The sequence below is a fragment of the Erpetoichthys calabaricus genome, chromosome 2, assembly GCF_900747795.2.
Source record: "Erpetoichthys calabaricus chromosome 2, fErpCal1.3, whole genome shotgun sequence".
NCBI lineage: Eukaryota > Metazoa > Chordata > Cladistia > Polypteriformes > Polypteridae > Erpetoichthys > Erpetoichthys calabaricus.
In genome coordinates this window covers 83,952,971-83,979,280 of record NC_041395.2, presented here as the reverse complement: position 1 = coordinate 83,979,280, position 26,310 = coordinate 83,952,971, and the positions used below count along the sequence as shown (strand labels likewise).

The following is a 26,310-nucleotide window of genomic DNA, read 5'->3' as shown; positions in this document are numbered from 1 at the left end:
GACAACTCAGTAGCTTCTCTCTCCTGCATTCTTCTAACTCTAATTTGGTGAAAATATTTTGTTCAAGTAAGTTCATTATTTTTACATAATAAAGTACTCTTGACCTTAGACAAGTTTAAAGCACAAGGTTACGTAGAAATACAAAATAGTCAGAGACTTACATAACCATACACTTACATACTCTGACGCTGACTTTGTACTCAGTGTTTGTGTAACCATTAAAGTTTAGTGACAAAATGTTCAGAAAAAAAATCCACCATTAATGTAAACACTTATTGTAACAATCCACATAAGTATGCTCAAGTGTTAAGGCTAACAGTGATGATTTTGATGTGTAGCTCCTTGTAATTTCTCATAGAATTCATACAGAGCAGATATTAGATTTGTTTAAGCCATTATATAGGCTCCCAAGCAGTCAAAATACTGTAATCAAAACACTGCTTCTCACCTATCAAATGTTTATAAAGTAATCCCTCGTTATATCGCGCTTTGATTTTCGCGGCTTCACTCTAGCGCGGATTTTATATGTAAGCATATCTAAATATATAACGCGGATTTTTCGCTGCTTCGTGGGTTCCTGTGGACAATGGGTCTTTTTACTTCTGGTACTTGCTTCCTCAGTTGGTTTGCCCAGTTGATTTCATACAAGGGACGCTATTGGCGGATGACTGAGAAGCTACCTAATCAGAGCACACAGTTAAGTTCCTGTGTGCTGACTGGCTCAGTGACAGAGTGCTGCATTAACCAGGAAGTCTCATCTCACTCATTCAGCATTAACGTGCTCCTGCTACTGCTTCAGGGGCCGTGTCCAAGCGCCAACAGAAGATGCAAATGATTGCAGAAAAGGTAAAAGTTTTGGATATGTTGAAGGAAGGGAACAGCTACACCGCTGCAGGACACCATTATGGCATCAATGAGTCCACGATTCTTTTTATTTAAAAAGGAGGAAAAGCATATCAGATCTACAGCCGCAGTGTCCTTTAACCAGGGCGCAAAACGAGTTGCAAGTGGACGTGATAAGGCAGTAGTCTGGATGGAATCTGCTTTAGGGATTTGGATTGAAGAGTGCTGGAAGAAGAACAACGGCGGTGCTACACAGTCGCCTGAAGAGGCTCCTTTAGAAGAGCTGTAACGCTATCCTTTGTTGTGCAGTAAAATTAAACTCATCGTTATCGAACAAGTCGTCGTGTCATTGTTGGTGAGTAACCATAATTAATTATCTACGTACAGTACTTATTACATGCACATAGTTTAGTGTCACTGTACACACATTTTACTGTATACAATTTTTCTTGCATTGTACGTATTTATTGCTGGTGGCCTGTCTGTCGTAATGGCTGTAACATATGTGATATCGGAGACGCTCGATATCTTTAAAATAATATTTAGGTTTTACTGTATATAAACTGTGTTTACATACATAATTTCAACGAATCTTACCTAATATCTAAGAGAATACAAAGGGTTTATGCTGTATAATTGTGCGGGAAATGTTTATAATAGTGTGGGAGAGTTTATAAGGGCTTAAAATATATAAAAAGAACCATATGAACATATGGTTTCTACTTCGCGGATTTTCACCTTTCGCGGGGGGTTCTGAAACGTAACCCCCGCGATGGAGGAGGGATTACTGTACCTCCATATCCTTAGAAGAAAATAGCTACATTTTCTGCCTTCTGTCTTGCCCTTAAACTGACTCCACCTAGCTGATTATACAGTATTCTGTCTAGCCAACTGTTGAATGGAATACAACCAGACAACAACAGCAACAGCACAATTTGAAACGGCTTCCTTAGCAGATTGTAGCTATGCAGTGTAGGCTGCTATATTTTGTTACCCAATCAAGATTTCTTTGTAATATGTTTTAAATCACTCTGACATTCTGGTTTCTTCTCCATTGCTGCCAATTGGCATTCAGTTATGACATATCATGCTAATTTTTAGGTATTAACTGAATCTGTACATCACTATGAGACAAACTGCTTTGAAAGATGCTGTATAAAATTTACCTGAAATACATTGCAGAGAAAAGCCAAGCAAAAAAGATTACAATATGCAAGCTTTCGAGGCAAATCAGGCCCCTTCTTCAGGCATATTGAAGAAGGGGCCCGAGTTGCCTCGAAAGCTTGCATATTGTAATCTTTTTAGTTAGCCAATAAAAGGTGTCATTTTGCTTGGCTTTTCTCTACATTCATAATGGCTAACACAGTACAACACCCTAGTACCCCTGAAATACATTGTTATCTTCAAACTATTTTGTCACATAATCCATATAAAATATTATTTTGTCCTGAATAGTTATTCCCAGTTTGCAAATTTTAGATTATCTTTCTTTAAAGCATTTCCTTAAAATGATTACATCCACATACTGATTTAGTTTTTGTGGCTCTATATGCAAACCACACTTGAATTTGAAAGCTAAACCAAACTTTTAGCTATTAAATTATTTCAAGATGACTCAAGCAGCTCTGAATCAAATAACAAAGAACAAACCATAATTATTAACAGTATTGAGAACAACTGCAAATAAATCAGTAGCAGAAATTTTTTAACTTATCAACTGTCCCTCCATTTGTTAAACACACTTTAAAGTATAGAACCTCATCAACAGATTGACCCAAGTCTGGAACTTGCTCTTGATGGGACCACCAGTATAGAACTAAGTAAAGAAATTCCAGAATTAGATGGGAAGCTTTCTTAAAGCATTATAAGACTGCACTTTTTAATTTTCTTATAATTAAAAAAATCATGTTTGGGTGTTTATAATAATTATGTTTATTATCTTGGGCTGCACTCAAAGATCAACAGCTTTGGAGTATTTTGAATTGACTTCAATGAACAAAAATAACTGCATGTTCTCACCCTGCTGTAGTCTACTCTCTTCACTTTCTTTACATACTAATTCCTAAAGAATATTTTATTATGTTTTTCTCATCTCTCCTATTCAGGATGAGCTAAACTTATATGTAGCTTGAGGTAAAGAATAACCAAAAACTAATATATTGCTGTGTTCTGCAAATGTAATCAGCATACATGTAAAGTATGCTTGATTTACTTATATATACTTGACATACACTCATATATATACAGGTCAAATTTCGTTACAACAAATATCTTTACAATGAAATTTTCAAGTGTTTTTAGGATCCCGACAGTTGTCTCATAAGACTGAGTCTATAAAAATCTCGTTACTACGAAATACATTCAGCAGATACTTTCATTACAATGAAATGCCCAAAAGACCTTGAAATGCCTGAATGAATCATCCACAGAGCAGTTAGTTCTGTGGTCGCAGCTCAGTTGTGCTCAACAATCCCCAAACAGAAACATTGTAAATTTTTCTCTTTCTTTGAACTTTACTCATACTGTTTTTTTTTTGCTGTGTTTGTTTTCTGTGGTTTTCAATGATACCTTTTGCTTATTGCTCGTCAACATTTGAAAAACATCCATTGAAATTTAACTCATTGTCACCCTCCTATGGCAGACACGAAAAAATGGCAACAGTTCACATTAGAAAAAAATCTTGAAATTTTTGGGGCTCTTGATTCCGGCAAAAAGAAAAAAGACGTTGCTAGTGAATTTGGAACTTCGCCATCAACACTGCCACTGTCAACTTTCTTGAAAGACTGAGCAAAAATAGAAGAAAAATCTCATGTTGCAAACCTTGGGCCTCAGAGCAAACGTATGCGAACTACTGCATTTGAAGACATTGAAAAAGCAGTTTTTATGTGGCTCAGTGATACTCGTTACAGAAACATTCCTATTAGTGGGCCACTCATTCAAGATAAAGCAAAGTCACTGTCTATCTCCTAGGGCCACGAAGATTTTACTGCCAGCTGTGACTGGCTAATTCACTTTTGGGATCATTTTGGAATTGCAGCCAAAGCAATCTGTGGAGAAAATCTGCAGCTCCAATTGAAAAAGCAAACGAATTGCATGCAGGTGAAATCAGGAAAATCATTTCAGCTTATGAGTCTGAAGACATCTACAATGCTGATGAGACTGGAGTCTATTACCAGCTGCTACCGCCTCGCACTTTAACACTCAAACTGACCTCAAACTGAGCACCTCCTCTGACCCATGCTGAGGAGGAAAAAAATCTAAACAAAGGTTGACAGCTCTACTTTGCTGCACTTCAGCTGGGTGCCACAAAGTTATTCCTCTCATCATTGGCAAGTCGACCAATCCTTGGTGTGTTAAGCATGTTACATTACTTCTCTGTGAGTATAAAGCAAATCAGCGTGTTTGGATGACTGAAGACATTTTGGGAAACTGGCTGCAACAACTTGACAAGGATATGAAGAAGAAAAAAAGGAAAATTCTGCTTCTGATTGATAATTGTGTTGCCCATAGCATGCTTACATTTAGATAATGCTTGCGTTGAGTTCCTCCGACCCAATTGCATGGCAGTGCTTCAGCCATTGGATTTGGTCATCCTTCGTACCCTGAAAGCATATTATCGCAAGGAAATGCTGAGAAAAATTCTCATCAGCATAACTTGTATACAGGAGGAGATGAAAATTAATGTGAAAGAAGATATTGAAATGATTGCAAACACCTGGATGCAAGTTAAAGAAAGCACTATGGCGACAAATACAGAATCTCATTACTACGAAATATTTTTTAGGTCCCTGGCACTTTGTTGTAATGGAATTTGACCTGTATATAAATAAATCAATAAATAAATAAATTGTCACACATGTGTGTTTAGGAGAAAACTAAAGGGCTTGAATGAATGTAATTCCACGCCGAGCCAGGGGGTGGCAAAGTGTACTAATTCTCTCTCTCAATCCCTTGCAGACCATTCTCGGGAAATCCCCCGTTTCTGGTGCAGCCAGTGACGTCACTTCCGGTTCCGGACCTGATGACATCACTTCCCTTACTGGCCTATAAAACTGCCATCTTGCCTTCAGTATATCAGTTCTGTTTTGGACTCAGTTGTGTGAACATATCTGTTCATGATACGCATTTTTGCAGCCAGGAAGTATTATGCGGGTGGCTGCCCCAAACCTTTGCAATGTCTTTGTGTCGTTCTTGTGACAATACTGTATATATAAATACATATATAGTCATGGCATTAACTGTTTTTCTTTTCTTTTTTAACATATATATAGACATATCAACATTTGATCTGCATTTGAATGGTACCTACTGTATATATAAAGTGATATATAACAAACTTCATGTCACATTTACATTTTGTAGTCTATTGTATATTTAAAAGAAACCTAAATGCTATTTTTCCAAGTACTATTACTAAGCACACCCCTACATTTACCACTACCTCAAATACCTGCACCAGATCTGGGGCAAATGACTAGGACATCATTAGAGAGAATTGTGGAGGAACCTGTCTTATTTAAACCTGAGACATTTAGTTTGGTTTGCTCTTTGTTGTTGAAGTTTTTGTTATCATCATGCCTAAATCAACAGAGATCTGTGGGGCCTTCAGAAATAACATGATAGAGCTCTATGAGACTGGGGAGAGATTTAAAAAGATCTCCAAACAATTGGAATGAGGCTGATCAAATTAGATCTGCCAGTGTGCCAGAAGGAATTCTTTGCTGTCCAGAAAGAACACTGGGAGAAGGCGCCCAAGGTGCCATGAACACCTAGGCAAATACCTGGACCTCTGGAACAATGTGCTATGGACAGACAAGGCAAAGATAGAGTTACTTATCCACAGTACCAGAAGACATGCATTCAGAAGGTTGAAGATTAACCAAAAGTGTTCCTTGTAACATGACAATGACCCTAAATATACCAGTAAATCTTCCAAACAATCTTTGAAAAAAAAAATTGAGGGTTTTGTAATGGCCAAGTCAAAGCTAGATCTAAATCTCACTGAGATGATATGGGAGGATTTAAAATAAGCTGTGCAAGCAAGGCACTCCTCAAACATCACACAGCTGAAAGAATTCTACATGGAGGAATGGAAGAAAACTTTCTCCTAGTCCATGTGAGAGACTGGTAGAGGAAAGACCTACTTGAAGGGGCAATATTAGCTATTATTGCCAAGGGTGGACTTACTTTTTTTCACAGATAGAATACTGTTTAAATGAAGATCAAATCTTAGTATGGTATATGCTAATAAAGAAGAATATTTCATGGGGTTTCCTTGCTTTTTCAAATGACACATACATATAAAATATTTATACTGTGATGGTCTACCCTGGCAACAGATGGGCTTATGAATATAAAATTTTATAATTGAATAACCAAATAAATGGCAAACCGATCTAATGCATTCATGAAGATGATTTTGTTATACTGTTACTATTGCTTTTTAACGTTTATTAGCATGCATTTGTGATGTAGGAGAAAATAAAGAGAGAAAACACCTATTTAGCTCTTATATATTTATAGACAAACAAATTCTTACTTGATTGGGTAGACTTTTAAACAAAAAGAAATGTACTAATTTCAATAGCTGCCATTCCTTAGTTTTTGAACTCAGCTGACAGACAAAGGAGTTCAGACTCTACAGACAATATATTGCTATTTCTGAGCTGTAGCCTGCCTCCTACTTAGCTGAAGAGAAAAACAATCAAACCACTGTGCTGTTTTCTAATAGCATTCTTTATCTCTTTAGGGTTAGGGTTAGGGTTATAAGAGCTTTTTAAGCTAGCATTAAATTAACAAAATTAAGTATACCCTTCCCTTAAACTTTTTATTCCCTTCCCTGTCTTGGGCATTTGTGAAACCAATTACAAAGTAGTCAGCACTAGTGCCTCACTGCTCCGGAATCCCGGCTTGAAAATTCAAATCCTGTGTTTGAATCCTAGCTTGAAATTTGGAATCCTGTCTTTGAACTCCAGCTTGCTCAGTCTCTATGTAACAATTGAACGCTCTTCTATTGTCTGTGTGTATTTATTTCCAGGTACTGTGATTCTCCTCCCATATTCCAAGGAAATGCTTTGTGACTCTTTGTTTTTCATTCTGAGTTTGACGTGTGTGTGAATGATGTTCTACTATTAATTAGTGTTAGGGTCACCAGCTCCAATCCTGGAGGACCACCGTGGCTGCAGGTTTTCATTTTAACCCTTTTCTTAATGAGTAACCTGTTTTTGCTGCTAATTAACTTCTTTTGAACTAATTTGAATTGACTTGAAGACTCGGACCCCTTAATTGCTTCTTTTTCCAAAATTAGCAGCCAAACAGTAGTGAGATACAAAATGAGCCAAAACAACTGGTGTCCATCATATAATATCTGAAAAAAAAGAAAGAAGAAGGTCTCAGGAATGTCAATCTGCTCAGGTCTCCAAAACATTTGGCCAGTGCTCTTAGAAATTAGAAAATCAATAATTTCTGAAATGTCCGCTATTGCACCATGAGAGCAGCAACAAGCCATGAAATTAAAGAACGGGTTTAATTAATGACAAGAATTGTCACCTCATTAAACAGCTGGTTGGAGTGAAATTGGTTGGAGTTTGAAGCCCAGATTTACTTGGTCTTCTGTTGGCTCCCTCACTTCACATTTCATTTCTGTTTGGGTGCCATTTAAGGAAAGAAATAAAGCAATACAGAGGAATGATGAAGAAATTCAGGGTAACAAATCTTAAAAAAGAAGTCAATTAGCAGCACAAACTGGGCATTCATTAAAAAAGGGTTAGAATGAAAACCTGCAGCCACGGTGGTCCTCCAGAACCGGACTTGGCGACCCCTGAATTAGTGTGTTATGCGGGGCTACTGCACATCATTAAGTGACGGTTCCTGTCTTGTACACTGCTGCCACAATGTGGACCTCACAATTCAGAAATGAGCAAATGCAGGTTGGATAATTACAGGTTAGAATAAGTTATGTTCCCAGGAAATCTAGGCTCCTGATGGATACATTATGCATAAATGTCTCAGACCACTTATTCTAATACACGGCGGGGAGGACAAACAGCGTTTCTTGACTGTAATGGGTGCAAGGCAGAAACCAGCCCTGGATAAAGTGTCAGATCACCACAGACCAGAGCCACTCACACACTAACACACATTATTATTATTATTGAAATCAGTCATTCAATCATCCACTTCCATACAGAGACTGTTTTGAGCCACTGTTCAGTCTCTTTGGAATGTAGGAGGAAAATCAGAGACCTGGAAAGAAACTTACTGTACAAAAGGACAGTGTCCTGAACTGCATTCTAACTGCTGTACCATTGTGCCACTCAGACCGAGAATTTAGAATACAGTTAAAATGATGTGTTGTACACTGCTATGCAATGGTTTGTAATGATATAGTCAAATAAGCAAAGATGTGGCAGACTGACCTAATGCATCCAGGAGAAGGCTGTGTTATACTGTAGCTCAGTGTTACATTCTACAGTTTAGCCTGCTTTACTGCTTGCCCTGTGTACTGCTCACAAATCTTTTTCTAAGGCAAGTGTGCCAAAATCATCCATATTTGTGATTACACCTTTATAACTGGCTTCTACTTAAATCAGCATAAACAGCCTGTCAAATGAGAAATTACTTGTGCATTACAGTTGTGATGAAACTTTGATGAGCATGCCCAAATAGTTTGCCTTATAATTAATTAAATTCAATGTAAAGAAAAGCACCGTTGAAGAGTTTTAATCCAAAGATCCTGTTTCATTCAACATAAACACAAATTGCTACTGACGAGGAAGTCTGTCTGGCATGAGCATTAACTGCAAAATGCACTTCAACAGTTGTGCCTCACATTTGGCTTCCATCATAAAATATAATCCTCATCTTCAAAACCCTTTCCGCTTCCTCTCATTTCTTAAATTGTTTGTTGGACGGCTTCCACTGGAATCTCTTTCTTTTTGTAAAAGGTCCCACAGGTCAATAAATCAATCGTTTCCAGCATGGTGGTCTCTACACACTTATGTTGTGCATTCCTTTACAGTAGGCAGCTGGAAAATGGCCTTTACTGAAAGTTTTGAATGAACTGGTAAATATTTACAGCTTGAGAGAAGCTGATAAAACGCTAATACTACTTTACAATATACATTAAACAATTGTTAATGAGTTTAATGAATATTCAGGCTATAATTTTATTATTAACTTATATATTTTGATGTAATAAAGTAATCACATTTAAAGAATAATGTGCAGCTGCCTTTACTCACTTTTAAAAGTTAAATGGAAATAGAATAATCCAGTATGGGTTTATCCTGCTTTGTGAAGATAATCCATTCAGGAAAAACCATTCATAAGATGATTATTCATAATGAAAATGTATAATGAAAAATGAATTTAAATGGAAAACAATTATAAGTGTTCCCAGGCCCCAAACACTGACCCCTATTTTTGCTCAAATAACATCAATTCAAGAAACTTTACAGTATTTGTTTAATGATAACATTAGTCTTCACAAATCATAATAAGCCATTTTCCCATCATTAAATACTGTTTATTAAAGATGTTAACCTTTGCTTTATCACTTTAAATTTCACATTTAAAGGACTATTATTGTAACGTTTCTTGATCTTTTCCAACCATTTCATGAAAATGCTCAAGATAATCCAAGAAACTTGTAACAAGTTGACGGAACCATAGCATGTGAATGCAGTATCAAGTACGAGACTAACTGAGAGTATGACTGCATGTTACTTACACTCAACAGAATCTCACGCATCCAGCCACACACCAGTTACAGGTTACAGCAAGACATATAAGGAGAGGTGATTGATTGTTACTGCTATTGAGTTTGCACATTCTCCTCTGTCTGCATGGACTGTTTCTATGGGTACTGTTTTCCTCTCTTATCCAAAAGAAGGTTTAGCTTAGGGTTGACTCACGGCACTAAATTGTCTATGTATAAGTGTGCCAAGTGATGGACTTTGGGCCCTGTGCTCAGGGCCGTCTTAACATCATTATAGTCCCCCGGGCAAAGTGGTGCACTGGGGCCCTTACCTACACCAGCACTCAGCAAGTCACAATATACATAGATTAGCATGGAGACCCCAGGCAACTGCCCAGCGTGCTCATGCATTAAGATGGCCCCACCTGTGCTACCTGGAAGCTGGATCAGTGAGGCAAGAGCACTGACCAATAAACCGACATGTCGCTCCAATTGGGAAGATTGATTGTTTTCATTAGTGGCACCTTCATTTGTTTCCCACCAAAAGTAAACCTTTGATGTGGTTATGATAGGCAGCGAGGTCTAATGATTCAATGACAAAACCCCATGGCTTAAGAATGGATACCACTGATTCAATATGCAGCCCAGAACTCCAGTTGTAACCAAATGTGCTTCTGTACAAAATGTTCAGTGCTGGTCATGGTATGTGCTTTGGTAGGGTGTTTATCGTAAAAGGTGTGATATAAAATAAAGATCATATGTTTGAGTAAGAAACAGAGACCAGAATAGCCACATTTCATTACTTACAAACATACATAAAAGCATCTTTCACATTAATCCTGGTCTCATATCTACAATGTGATTACATTAGAAGCATTTAAAAATAAATTCTAGAACTCATTATGACTTAAAAATTTGGAAATTTAAGAGTAAATATTTCCCAGATGGATCTAAACAATGTCTTCTACATTCTAAAACTAAAGGTGACATATAATTAACAAGGTACTTTAATACTTTATGGACCACTTCATTATACAGTGATCCCTCGCTATATCGCGCTTCGCCTTTCGCGGCTTCACTCCATCGCGGATTTTATATGTAAGCATATTTAAATATATATCGCGGATTTTTCGCTGCTTCGCGGGTTTCTGCGGACAATAGGTCTTTTAATTTCTGGTACATGCTTCCTCAGTTGGTTTGCCCAGTTGATTTCATTGGCAGATGGCTGAGAAGCTATCCAGCTTACTTTCTCTCTTCCTCTCTCTCTCTCTCTCTCTTGCGCTGACGTAGGGGGGTGTGAGCAGGGGGGCTGTGTGCAGCTGCTTCCTGAAGGACAGGCTGCACGGAGCTTCGCATACTTAAAAGCTCAAAGGGCACGTATTGATTTTCTGTGGCTCTCTCTCTCTCTCTTCCTGCTCCTGACAGAGGGGGTGTGAGCTGCCGCCTTCAACAGCTTTGTGCCGCGGTGCTTCGCATACTTAAAAGCAAACAGCCCTATTGATTTGTGTGCTCCTTTGAAGAGGAAGATATGTTTGCATTCTTTTAATTGTGAGACTGAACTGTCATCTCTGTCTTGTCATGGAGCACAGTTTAAACTTTTGAAAAAGAGACAAATGTTTGTTTGCAGTGTTTGAATAACGTTCCTGTCTCTCTACAACCTCCTGTGTTTCTGGGCAAATCTGTGACCCAAGCATGACAATATAAAAATAACCATATAAACATATGGTTTCTACTTCGCGGATTTTCCTATTTCGCGGGTGGCTCTGGAACGCAACCCCCGCGATGGAGGAGGGATTACTGTACAGTAATGTCCACATGGAATAAATACATCTTAATTGACTTAGCTCTTCCACCACAAATACACTGTAGGAACGCAAATGATGTGCAACAGTAGCCCCATCACTCCTATACCAACAGAATCTCCAAAAAGACATTCCATAGTACTGTACAAGAATCCTCCGAATCCTCAAATCGATTGCTGGTGGGGGAAAAATGATGACTTAAATTTAAACACTGCAGCCTCAAGAATTAAGCATACTGGGTTTGAATACCATGCCTGTGTCATTGTCTGTGTGGAGATTGCATGTTCTCCCTGTGTCTGTATACTCTTTTCTCTGTGTACTCTAGGTTTTCCAAATTTATACCAAAGACATGCTAATTAAGTTTAACTAACAACCCTAAATTGGTCCCATGTGAATGTGAACACAGTGAATACAAAAAGTATTCAGACCCCTTTAGTTTCTGCACACTGTATTGTGTTGCAGATTTTATTCTAAATGGATACATTTGCAATTTTTGCTTATTAATCTACACTGAATAACCCATTGTTGTGATGTGAAATTTTGCATACAAGTTGATAAATATTTTGTATGTCTTTATTTGTAACTTAGGCAAAGCAATGTAATATTAGTGTTACATTAGTGAGAAGCATTCATGTTTAGCCTCCAACTTTCAGGAATGGGTCTCTTTGAATTTTACGATAGGGTTGGGAGGAAGTGCCTCAAACAAGTTTGGTAAGTGTTTCTCCGTTAAAGTCTCTCTCTCAACCTCCCCATACATTGCCAGGCTGCTTAACTGCCAAGCTTTACCTTAACACATGGTTTGGAGGGCAGGTGTGAAGATGTTCTATTCCCCCATTGGTCTGAAGTATGGCTGTTTGGAACTGGCTTGTGTCAGAAGCCTTTAAGTACCATGATGTCCTATTGGCTCAAGGGGTTGAACAGAAAACCTATACATTTTCTAACTCCCTCACTCTCTCTCTCTTACCAAACTGATGAATGACCATCTCACACCATGAACTGAAAAGGACAACACAATGAAGAACACAGCTCAGCAGCCATATTGAGACTGGCAATGTGGCCTGTTCTGAAGAAAGCTGACCACAAAATGATGCCTTAACTAAAGACATTTTTAAGTACCCTAAGTTCTTGTCAATAAGCCGCGGCTTATCTAAGGAAAAAAGTTGTGAAAATGAAAAAATAGAATATCGGCTTATACATAAGTCCGGCTTATACATCCATCGCGGGGGGTTGCGTTCCAGAACCACCCGCAAAATAAGAATATCCGCGAAGTAGAAACCATATGTTTATATGGTTATTTTTATATTGTCATGCTTGGGTCACAGATTTGCGCAGAAACACAGGAGGTTGTAGAGAGACAGGAACGTTACTCAAACACTGCAAACAAACATTTGTCTCTTTTTCAAAAGTTTAAACTGTGCTCCATGACAAGACAGAGATGACAGTTCCGTCTCACAATTAAAAGAATGCAAACATATCTTCCTCTTCAAAGCAGTGAAGCAAACAAATCAATATGTCTGTTTGGCTTTTAAGTATGCGAAGCACCGCGGCACAAAGCTGTTGAAGGCGGCAGCTCACACCCCCTCCGTCAGGAGCAGACAAAGAGAGGGAGAGGGAGAGTTTGTTTTTCAGTCAAAAATCAATACGTGCCCTTCGAGCTTTTAAGTATGCGAAGCACTGTGCAGCATGTCTTTTCAGGAATCAGCTTTACAAAAGATAGCAACGTGAAGATAATCTTTCAGCATTTTTAGACGAGCGTCCGTATCGTCTAGGTGTGCAAACAGCCCCCCTGCTCAATCCCCATACGTCAGGATCACAGATAGTCAGCGCAAGAGAGAGAGAACAGTAAGCCGGGTAGCTTCTCAGCCATCTGCCAAAAGCGTCCCTTGTATGAAATCAACTGGGCAAACCAACTGAGGAAGCATGTACCAGAAATTAAAAGACCCATTGTCCGCAGAAATCCGCGATATATATTTAAATATGCTTACATATAAAATCACAATTTAAATGACCGCTACGCGCTCGTGTTGACTCGGCGACGCCCAGAGCAGAAAGAACGCGCTCCGGCCGCTCCAACCGCGCCATGCGGGGAGTGAGAGAGACGGCAATATCTCACACTCTCTCCCCCTTAAAGAAATTAAATGGGCGCGAGTGCAATATCTCACACTCTCTCCCCCCTTAAAGAAATTAAATGGGCGCGAGTGAGACCACTGACCTCCCTCCCTTCTATTAGTTATAGGTTATAGTACGTTCGGCTTATCCATGAGTCCGGCTTATCTATGATACGATTTTATTTTAAAAATTCGTATGATTTTTGGTCTCCGGCTAATACATGAGTCCGGCTTATAGACAAGAACTTAGGGTAACTAACAAGTCTGTGTGCCACCTGAAACTGCACATCACCATTTATCAGGTTGTATGGTTGCCAATATTCAAATGTACTTTGCATATTGTTATTATTTATGAATTAATAAAGTATCTATCTATCTATCTATCTATCTATCTATCTATCTATCTATCTATCTATCTATCTATCTATCTATCTATCTATCTATCTATCTATCTATCTATCTATCTATCTATCTATCTATCTATCTATTATTAATAATACATTGTTTAAATTGTAACTTAACTCCTGCTTGTCTTTTACTACACCTAATTGCTTGAGGTTATAAATGTAGAAGGGAAGGTGGGGAGAAGTTATATGGTACAATACCTTAGAAACAGTAGTGAGTCTGTGAGATATGAGGCATTCTGACAAAGGCTACATATACAAAAGGGGAAAGTAGAGTAAAATATTGCTCTACCAAGACAAAACACCCATAATGCCAAAGTGAACACTTTTAAAAATGAAAACCTGAAATCTCTCATTTATACTGTAAGTAAACAGACTCTTAATGCAGTACTTTGTAGAAGCCCGTCTAGCAGCAATTACAGCTTCAAATCTCTTGGGAACATCTACAGGTTTTGCACACCTGGCTTTGAGATCTTCAAGGCAGATCCTCTCAAGCTCCCTTAGACTGAATGAGAAGTGTCTATAAATTGACATCTTCAAATGTTCTACGGGGTTTTAGTCAGGGCTTTTGCTTGGTCACTCAAAGACAGTCAGAGACAAGTCCTTCAGTCTGAGGTCACATGCACTCTGCAGAAGGTTTTATTCAAAGACCCCTTTATATTTGGCTGTATTCATCCTTCCCTCAATACTGACCAGACTCCCTGTCCCTACCAGTGAGAAGCACACCCATAGCATGATGCTGCCCCATCAGGCTTCACTGTTGGTAATGTTTCAGGCAGATGATGAACAGTGCTAAGTCTTTGCTAGGTCTCTGCTAGGTAATGCTTGGAGTTCTTCCCAAAGAGTTCATTTTTTGTCTTATCAGACTGGAGACTCTTTTCTTCAAGCTCTCACAGTCCTTTAAATTGTCATATGTCATTAACAAAAGAATGTCTACCCTCCATACCAAAAACTGCTGCTCAGATAGTGGTCTTTTCAACTGGTTCTCCCATCTCAGCAAAGGACTTCTGAAGTACTCTTAAGGTGACTGCTGGGTTCTTGGTCATTTCCCTGCCTAAGGCTCAGTTTACCTTGCCAGTTACTCAGTTTGGCTGGACATCAAACTTTAGAAAGAGTCCTGGTGGTTTCCATCTTCCTCCTCTTCACAACAATTGAGGCGACTGTCCTCCTGAGAACACTCAAAACTTTACTTACTTTAGAAATAGGAATATTCAAAGTTTTAGAAAAGGTTTTATGCCCTTGCCCTGATCTATGCCTCACTGAAATTTTATCACAGTGGTCTACAGAGAGTTTCTTGGACTTCATGGTTTAGTTTTTGTCCTGATGTGCAGTGTGAATTGTGGGACCTTATATTCAGGTGTGTACCTATCTAAATTATGTCCTATCATTTCAGTTTGCCACAAGTGGGCTACAATCAAGTTGTAGACAAGGCACACATGTTTTAGAACTAGTCTGCCATCCATTGTAAAGGTGAATGTTTATTCGCTGTCATATAAGATGGATTAACTGTCTGCTTTTATAGCGGGGTCATGGAACATATAATAATGGTGGCATTTTGTATTTTATGGACAGCGGACTTAAATCTGATGTACCTGACACTGTTAATGCTGGACTGATTTTGTCTTATATGTGCAGACAGAGACCCAGTGTGGTGTGGAAAAAGGGCAGGAGGGGGACTGGTCATCAATGTGAATGAGGAATGGAGTAAAAGGAAGCATAATATAACACTATAGATAGTAATTCAGACATTGAAATTCTTGCTGTTGCAATTCATCCACATTATTTGCCCAAGGAGATAAATTACATCTTCCTTATTAATGTTTACTTTTCTCCGTCTACAAATGGAGATTCAGCAACACTTTAATAATGAATCAATCTGACCCTGCTGTTATAACATGTGGTGACTTCAGCCATTTAAGAAGTAAAAATGTTAGGTTTAAATACGCAATGGGAGGTCTGAAAATTGAAAGTACACTTTATGATAGGAGTAGGCAACGTCGGTTCTGGAAGGCCACAGTGGCTGCAAGTTTTTGTTCCAGCCCTGTTTCATAATGAGAGGTCAATTATTGCTGGTGAAGCACTTATTGCTCATGTGACATTTTGACGGTTCATTTTAGAGGCCTCGCTTGTTAAGGTTCCCCATTCTTAATTGTTTATTTCAGTCTTAAACAGCTGCATTCACCATTTTTAATGGCTCCTTATTAGCAATAAGATGCAACTGACAAAGAAGCCAGCAGTTCTCCATCTAATTTGTTTCCATTTACATCTGTGTGGATTCATCATGCACTATTTAGTTTAATAAAACATTTAAGAGAAAAATGTGACAGACTGAAAATTACACACTTTAGGCTGCAAATCATTTAGATGATATTCTTGGAAAGGAAAAAAAAATCTATGATATAAGAACCTAACATTACAGAGTAACAAGCCATAAAATTACATAAGGTCTGAGATTGGTAAGGATAAGCAATTGGGTTGGAACGGAAACCTGCAGCCACTGCGGCCATCCAGGACCAATGTTGCCTAACCCTGCCTTATGACAAGGATTTAGAAGTCACAGGGGACTCGACACTATCAACTACCAGATCATGTTCAGAAGCCATTAAAGAGGCTAACAGAATGTTAGGTTATATAGCACAACGTGTAGAGCAGGCATGCGCAACCTTTCCGCTATCGACGGCCGCACTACAGACTTTTTACTTTAATAACGGCCGCACTACAGACTTTTTACTTTAATAATGGCCGCCAGTAAGTCCAAGTAAACTTAATAATGTTTTATGATTTATGTAAAAATTTACAGATTACACATTAAAACAGAGTATGATATATCTGACAATATTCAATTTACTGGTCTACATATGTAAAAAAATGTCTACGAAACGTCATATAGGACAAAAAACCTTTACAGCAATTGTTTCAGGAAGTTTGGAAAACATCGCCATTAATGGCTTCCTTGCTCTTGCATGTTTGCAGACAGACTTGCAAAGTCAGGGGACTCGCTGGAGACCATTAGCCGTATTCCAGACTCTAGATTGCTGTCTACCAATCGGGTTCGGTTCTTGTTTTTCAGATATTTCATTCTGGAAAACGCTGCTTCGCACAAATAATTGCTTCCGAAAAGAACGAGAATGTTCCTGGCCAGTTCTCGTAGTTGTGGGTATTCTACTGCTGATTTCCACGATGAATATATAAAGGGCAACATTTTGGTCAACATACCGACCCGGCTAAGGAAGGTTCTGCGGTGTTTGAGATTCTACACTTGCAGGAGTCTAGAGACCCCAGAGTCCAAATCGGCTTTCGGCGTCACCATACCGACCCGGCCGACAAAGATTCCGCGGCGTTGAGACCCCTTACTCGCTGGAGTCCAGAGACCCTACACCTGCACGGCCGCCATTACGTACACTTTAATATACACGTCCACGGCCGCCAAAGTCCTTGCCCACGGCCGCATGCGGCCGTACGGCCGCAGGTTGCGCACAGCTGGTGTAGAGTATGTCCAAAGAGGTTATGCTTAAGCTTTATAATGCATTGATGAAGCCTCATCTGTAGCGCTTGGTGTTATGGGTACAAAAAGGACATACTGTAACAGCACTAGAAAAAGTCCAGAGAAGGGTGACTAGGCTGATTTCAGGGCTACAGGGAATGAATTATGAAGAAAGATGAAAAGCAAAAGAAAATAAAGAGGAGACATGATTGAAGTGTTTAAAATTATGAAGGGAATTAGTACAGTGGATTGAGACTGTTATTTTAAAATGAGTTCTTCAAGAAAACAGGGACACAGTTGGAAACTTGTTAAGCATAAATTTCACACAAACATTAGGAAATATTTATTTACACAGAGAACCATAGACACTTGGAATAAGCTACCAGGTAGTGTGGTTGACCGTAGGACTTTAGGGACTTTCAAAATTCGACTTGATGTTTTTTGGAAGAATCAAGTGGATAGGTTTGGCTTTTGTTGGGTTGAATGGCCTGTTCTCATTTAGATTGTTTTAATATGAGAACTTTCTAACAGTTTGTGCCATGTTCCACTTAGGAAATAAGAAACTGGACAAATTATATTCAAATGTTCAAGAAGCCTTTAAATGTAAACTACTGGCACCTTTAGGCAGATTTGACCACAGCCTGATTATTTTTATTCCTAGCTACAAGCTTGTTATTAGATGGAGGAAGTGGAGCCTGCTGGCTGAAATTTTTCTGAATGGCTGCTTCCAAATGACAGACTGGGAAATGATGTGCAAGTCACATAGGGATAATATTGAGGAACTCAGTCACTACATCACAGAATATATTTACTTTTGCGTTGGCAATGTGGTACCATCAAAGACAGTGAGTTCCTTTCCAAACAACAAGCCCTGGATTAGTAAGGACCTAAAAGATCTCCTGAATGAGAAAAACAGAGCATTTAAATCCAGTGGCAAACAGGCACTGAAGGAGGTGCAGCAAGTGTGGAAGCACACTTACAAGAGAGCTTACAAAGCTAAAATAGAAAACAAACACACTCAGAATAACATGAAAGATGTCTGGAAAGGATTGGGTATAATTACTGGACTTAAGCAATCCAGGGTTCTGGTGCAAGAAGAGGATGTGGACAGAGCTAATGCCTGGAACCATTTTATTAAGATTCTCCATCGCAATGCCACCTTCTTCTAATGACCAGACTCCTCATGCCATCCCTACTACATCAAAAACTCCTACCATGGAAAACTCCAGGATGGGTCCACCTCTGACAAACAGTATGGGCTGTCCATAACTGAAGACCAAGTAAGGTGACAACTAAGAAAGCCAAACACAGGAAAAACCAAGGGACCAGATGGAGTTAGTCCTCAAGTTTTTAAGGCCTGTGCTAACTAACTTTGTGGTATTCACTGTCACCTGCTCAGTCTGTCTCTAAAACTCCAGAAGGTGTCAGTGCTGTTGAATCCTGCATTGTTCCTGTTCCAAGGAAAGTAAGCATCTCTTCACCTAATGATTACAGAATAGTGGCACTTATGTCTCACATCAGGCAGACCTTTGAGAGGCTGGTCCTGGACTCTATGAGTTCCCTTGTGGTAGACCAGCTAGACACACTGCAGTTTGCCCATCAGACAAAGATTAGAGTGGTGGTTGCTTTATCTATCTACTCTGCAAGGCACATTCTCACCTGGACAATGCTGGCAATGCTGTGCGGATTATGTTTTTTGATTTCACCAGTGCCTTCAGTACAATCCAGCCATCCCTGTTAGGGGGTAAACTCAGAGAAATGCATGTGGATGAGCCTATTGTGTCCTGGATAATGGACTATCTGTTGGGTGGCCCACAGTTTATGACACTCAAGGACTGTGTTTCTGATACGGATGTGAGCAACACTGGAGGAGTACAAGGAACAGTTGTGTCTCCTTTTCTCTTCACTCTGTACATCAAATTATAAACCTGGTCACGTCACTTGCAGAAATTCTCAGATGACTGCACTTATGGGGTGTATTGATAAAAGGGGTGAAACAGAGTATAGGAGTCAGGTGAAACACTTTGTTTTTTAGTACAGGAAAAATTGCCTGCAACTTAACATCAGCAAAATCAAGGAATTGGTTGTTGTCTTTTGCCACACCAAAATCCTCTCTGTCCAGTCACAATTTAGGGAGTGGATATAGAGGTGTTACACTCCTACAAGTACTTGGGGCTCTACATCAATGACAGGTTGGACTGGTCTCGGAACAAAGAGGAACCATACAAGAAAGAGCAGAGCACATGCTTTTTTATTAGGAGACTGTGCTCCTTTTATGTGGGTTGTGACATCCTTCACATCTTCTACAACTCTGTGATGGCCAGTGTGATTTTTTGCACTGTGGTGTGCTGGGCTGTTAACATCACTTCAAGAGAGGCTCACTGCATCAACACACCAATTAAAAGTGCAGGCTCAGCTATAGGATAAACTCAGGACCCCCTGGAGGTAGTAGCAAAGGTGAGAATTAAAATAAAACTGAGTGCCATTATGAATAATGTTACACATCCTCTCTCTGACACACTAACACTTTCAGGCAATGAGTCATGAAACTTTACTGGGGCTGCAATATACCAATAGCAGTACAAATGCATTATGCCTCAGTGTGACTGCCACGTCAGTTTTTTTTCTTTTTAATTTTCTTCCTTTTTAGTCAATCTGGTTTGTGCTCAGACCATAATGTGTGTGTATATACAGTATATTTCTCCCTGGGGACAAATAAAGTTCTATCTATCTATCTATCTATCTATCTATCTATCTATCTATCTATCTATCTATCTATCTATCTATCTATCTATCTATCTATCTATCTATCTATCTATCTATCTATCTATCTATCTATCTATCTATCGAAAGGATAATTAAGGCAAACAAGATGCACTTGGCCACAATTCGGAGTGCCACAGCAAACAGGTACAAATACTTAAATAAATGAGAGTTATCAGTTTTTCATTTTTGTAAACCTTTCTGAAAACATGTTTTCATTTTCTCATTATGGGTTAGTGAGTGTAGATTAATGGGCAAAAGTTGAAATTTTTTCCATTTAAAATGAAATCTAAAGCACAAAAAATTATGCAGAGATGAAGACCTTTAATGGCCTCTTAGGCACAGCCATCATCAGTGTGTCAGTCTGCAGATAGAGTGTTGACTGCGTCGAGAGGTTTATTACATCAACAGCAACAATCATGTCTCTGGTGACTCTTTCCATGAAGTCAGTAGATGGAGTGCGAGAGCAAGGGGGGGCCATGAGGTCGCTGGAAAGGGGTGTGTGGTGCTCACGATATCTCTGCAAAAGGATGAAGGTCCAAGTCTTTAGAGTCCTGCTGCTTCCTGTTTGACTGTATTGTTGCGAGACAAGAACACTATCCAGTGACCTGAGACAAACACTGGACTCCTTCAGTACTGTGTCTCTTCTGTGTGGGTACTGCTGGTTTGACTATGTGTCAAAGAAGCGGTTGTTGATGGAGTCAAGAATAAGGTACAGTACATTACCTGCATTGTAAGGGAGGTCAGTTACGGCACTATGCCCATGTGGCGTAATTCTCTGAGGATAATCAGGCTTACAGGATCCTCGTTGTTGAGGACCCGAGCAGCTGGACCCAGCCAAGGGGACGCCCATGTAACACCTGGCTCTGGCAGATAGATGGTCATTTTTCAGAGGGTGGGACTAGACCGTGTGATTGCTTAGGGGGTTGCCAACCAGGATCCCAAGCTATTTCGTTGAGTGGTGGGTGCAGCAATGCACTGTACAAGTGCATGCTCCCCAACCTGACCGGATCTGACACAGAAGGGTTTGAAATACTTTCTGAATCCTCCATATATGGGTGTGTAGGCCCATGTGTCTTGTCCCTGTTCATAGACTAAAGTACTATTCTAGTATTCTATTGCACATTTTCTTACATAAACATGTTTGTGAAAAAGTTCTTCCTGGTAAATCAACTGACTACAACCCTTTTAAGGCCAAGACCTGTCACTTTCAAAGTTTTCTGTTGGCTGTTTATTCAAAGTGTCATGATTCATGAAACACCTGTAAATATATTTTTATTTATTGGCTGGTTGCCATGACACTGCATGGTGCTAAGCATATCAATTGCAGATGCAATGTGTGATGTTGTGGTGGATTGCTATTTAACACTGAGCCATGTGCCTACTAGTGCCTTGACTTTGTTTAAAAATAAACAATACAGTATGAGTAGAAATGCTGTTAGGAAATATTTTTTCAAACTATTTCCTTTAGAATATCGCAGGTCTAAACCAACAATGTTGTGAAATTAAGTTCAGAAACATCTCCCCAGTATATATATAGAGAGAGATACTGATACTGTGCGTTGCTGCACCCATCGCACCACAAACCACCACAAGATCCCAAATTTGGACCCGAGCACAGCTGTGCAACTAGTTTAAATGAAATGGAACAGTGTGAGAATCCTTTACAGTGGTTAGAGTACTAATATAACCACCAACCCTCGAGTTTTCCCTGCAAGTTGGTGGACTTGCTGGATGCAGGATAATGTCATACCCAGGACAGAGCAATTGCAGGTTAAGGGCCTTACTCATGGGCCTAATGGAGAGGAATCACTTCTGACATTTATGCGATTTGGACCAGCAACCTTCCGATTGCTGGCACAGAGCCACCTTTATATATACAGAGTGCCCTTATGTTTCTTTATCTTCTGGCAATCATAATGGAGGTAAACTTTAGTGTATCTCTAACACACATAACATGGATGGACAAACTACATGGATTTGTTGAGACTCACTGAGAGCCATGAAGCAGGAATCAGGTTAAGAAAACTGCTATGTTTTGTACTTCTGTTTTTTTATGACTTAAACACTATAACTGGCCTAACAATTCTTGAGGAGTATCCAAATCAGAGCAAAGGTTAAACAACAAACTTACTCATTAGAAAACAGATATTAAAACCTCATTGTTTCACACACACATTTTCAATTCCATGACACAGTTAGAGGTACTGGCGAATGAAGAACATTTAGCAGTCTACACAATGGGAATGCTTTTGTTCCTGGCAAATCAAAGACTTTTTCATGCAGTTATAAAAGTAGACATACTATTACAGCAAGGGTGTTTACCACTGCAGACGACCATGAGCCAAGTGAGAACCCTTACTTTAAAATGTGTAATGAAGTATTTTAACATTTTTGCAAGAGATTGAAAAGTGGTTGCAGCTAAAAAAAATAGAATATTGAGTCGAGAAACCCATGACACTTTTAAATGTTCTTATGATGTCTCAGTTTAAAGTTTAAAAATGTTATAAACTCAAGCCAGCGATGATATCTCAGTTTAAAATTTAAAAAAGGTATAGCCTCAAGGCTACACTGGCTAACTCTGCTAAAGACAATTGGATTCACTCAACCTGACAAACACTGAACAGAAGCAGACTATACATTATTTTGTTTTAGACAGCAAGGACAGATATGGTCCATGACCAAAACTAAAGTGTGATGTCTCTCAGCATACAACAGTTTCATTCAATTATTGAATTATCCATTCCAAGCCTATAGTAATGCTCCTCCCAGCATTGCATAATAGGGGAATATCACTGACAACTGCCATATTTTTCTGTCACTGTGGTGTATCACCTTAGTGGACTTGTGGTGGTATAGATGACAACTGTAATATTTCAATCAAAGAAGAACAAGAAAAAAAAAACAAGATTTAAATGAAATAAAATTTAAATAAAAAAGTTAACAAACCAGTAATACCAAAAAATGCCACAAGAATTAGACAAGAATACGGTCCTAACCAAATTGTGGGATACTAGCACTGATGAAATGAAAAGGGCTGAAAGCACAGGAGAAAAAACAAAATGAAAGATTGTGCCAAACAATATAAGAAATAGTGATGAGTAAAAACAAAAGCTTTCTCAAATACTAATGATTAAATCAGTTAATCTATCTGACATGCGTGCATTATGGCAACTACTGCCTGGCAGCCCGGGATGCTGCTAGCAGACTGGAAGTGACATTGACAAAAGAGAACAAGGATTGATATAGTGAGGCAAAACTGCAGACCTCTCAGTCATGAAATTACTCTTCCCAGTAATGCATTAAATGATAAAAATAAGTACACTAGAAATGGTAAAATCAAAAAGTATTTCACACATGTATAGCTGCGGGAATAAGGGCACAAGGCCACTGTGGAGCTCAGAGTGATGTCCAGGAGGTAAGGGATAAATACTAAATGACTTGCTAGTAATAACATACATATGGCAAAAATCTGATGCTTTCAGACCAGGCATCTAGACAGAAAACGTACTGCCTTGAACAAAATTAAGTGAGTGTAATCTTCATATTTCAGGGGATGAGAGGTGTTTATCTTCACAATGAAATACCCTTTTTTGGTAATGTATGGTACATGTTAACTGCCAGCACAAAAGGATCCAGTTCTCTGTAATGTCCATTTCAAAGGTTTCACACACCAAAAATGGGCTGAAAAAAATACTGTGCTCCATTATACCATCTTAGAGGCTAACAGTTTGTCCTTTAACATCTGTTGGGTTACTTGAAGTGGAAATTAAAATGGGAAAAATGCTGATAAAAATCAGGAAAAAAAGCTACATATTAAAAGTAGGCCTACCTGTATAGCTTAAAATGAATTTCTGAGCAATGGTCATCTTCTTTAAAATAAAAAAAAAGAAAAAGAAATTGTGTTCATCTAACGGCGTAACTACACATTTTTATACACCCGATGTAATTCCAAGCATAACATGATAAAAGTTAAGACTGTGTTCCAGATTAAACTCAGTGGTTTTAAAATTATAAATCCTTTACTATATGATGTCAGAATATACAAGAGTACCTCACTTTCAGTTGTGTACTTTGTTTTTATTGCATTCCACAGGCCAATACTGATATCGTCACTTTGCCATAAAAAGACACGGTTAAACCACCTATAAAGTGCTATTTTGATGTGAAATAATGCAAGTATTCTTTCAATAACTTTATAAAAAGACATTATTTCTGTACTGTTATTAATCATACCGGATTCTTCTATAATAAAAATAACAATGCATTTATGGCTCAGTTTGTACATTGAGCTGGATGGTACATTTTTGATCTAACGGTACAGTTTGGCTTTAAGCCTCGGCAAAAATACAAAACTAAAGAATTTTAATATCTTTTTTATAAATCATTTCACGGTTTTGGGGCCCCAATGACCAACTACATAATTATCATAACAAATAAACGACATATAACAATTGACTGTTAACACTAATTACAATAATTTCTACAAAAACGAAGCCAAACTGTTCTATCCTCGTATAAAATGGATTCAGTAATGACATACTGAGCACAAGCAGTATAGCACCATATGGCGAGGATTACGAAAAGCCAACCATTGCGCACAATCCCCATTACTATTATTTACCCCTGAGGTCCGTATACAGTATGAAACCAAAACACGCTTGCATGCAATGAGAAGGAGGACACACTTACCCCGGCCATAACCTTGCGTGTGTTTCGCAAAGCTTCGTACCACAGCTTCCACTGCCTCCCGTAACACCGCGGGGTTCCCTGGACTCCCCAGTCCGACCCGAACTCCCGCCGTGGCTCCCAGCCCGGAAGCTCCTGCTACCCCCATCCCTAGGCTATGCAGCTGCAGCGGTGGCGGCGGCGGGGGAGGACCCGAGGCGGACAAACAGGAGACGGGAGGCGGCGGGGCGGTAGGGACGGTCACTCCCGGACGAAGAGATGAACGGAGGGTCCCGCTTGCGTTTCCAAGCCCGATGCCAGGTTGCAACCGCTGAGGACGTAACGACTCCATGACTTCGACGTTAAGCGGATGAATCAAGTTTGGTACGCAGCTTCATGTAATAAGAGACCACCGAGAAGAAATGCAGAACAATCCCCTAAACTGCGCCTGCTTCGTGAAGGATATACATATCGTATAGCCGTAATTCAAGAATAACGGTACTAAGCAGACAGGGGTTTAGAAAAATAGCCAATCCCTGAAAAGTAGGGGCGGGGTTGTAGCAAGACAACACAATAGGAGTTTAGACAGCCTTGTCAATCTTTCGGCAGTGGGCGGTGTGAGGCTGTCTTCCAACAAGGAGAGTCAAGACTTTGTTTCAGGTAAATAAATAAATAAATGCTTGGATAATTGTGGTCCCGAGAGAGCAGCTTCTACTACTGTTCTGCATTAGGCTCTAGTCCGTACAACATTTCATAAACATATTGTATATCATTCTTTAAATTTCACATAGAGTTTATTATATTCTATATGAGAATCCAGTGTCTTAAGTCTCAGATAATACTATGTATATTTATTTAATGTTCTTCTTTCAAACTCTTATCTGTTTCACAGGCTTAAACACTATACCGTTTGGCCTAGTGGTTAAAGGTTTTTCATTCTTTAAATTTCACATAGAGTTTATTATATTCTATATGAGAATCCAGTGTCTTAAGTCTCAGATAATACTATGTATATTTATTTAATGTTCTTCTTTCAAACTCTTATCTGTTTCACAGGCTTAAACACTATACCGTTTGGCCTAGTGGTTAAAGGTTTTGGACTTCAGACGCTGAGGGTATGGGTTCCAGTCCTGCTGCTGACACTGTGTGGCCATGAGAAAGCCCCTCTGCCTGCCTGTGCTCCAACTGGTAAAAAAGAAATGTAATCAGTTATATCTCAAATATTGTAAGTCGACTTGGATAAGGTATCATCCCAATAGTACAGTATTATTAATTTTAGTTTATTTGAGCTTATAGATCTCATTAAATAAGTGACATACAGCTCAGTCAAAATACAATCAGTACAACTCTGTAAACATTAATGTTTAAAATTAAATTATTTTTAATCATGTTCAATACTCAACACTTCTCTGTACCTTGTCGGAGAGCTATGTGAACAGTGAAACCAGTATCACACAGTACCTCTAAGTAAACTGAAGTATCCAAAAAATTAAAAAAAATAAAACTAAATTAAACTTGAATCTAGCAAGCTAATTTATAA

The 26,310-nt window shown here is 39.0% G+C and overlaps 1 protein-coding gene across 1 annotated transcript in view; it reads right to left on the bottom strand.

Moving 5' to 3' along the window:
* Positions 1-25,310, bottom strand: part of lix1l (limb and CNS expressed 1 like) — a 65,705-nt gene extending 40,395 nt beyond the window's left edge. The window contains exon 1 of the mRNA XM_028794007.2: positions 24,795-25,310. Within this exon, the coding sequence (XP_028649840.1) occupies positions 24,795-25,122 (328 nt within the window). The 5' untranslated portion in view covers positions 25,123-25,310. The remainder of the gene's footprint in view (positions 1-24,794) is intronic.
* Positions 25,311-26,310: the final 1,000 nt, after the last annotated feature.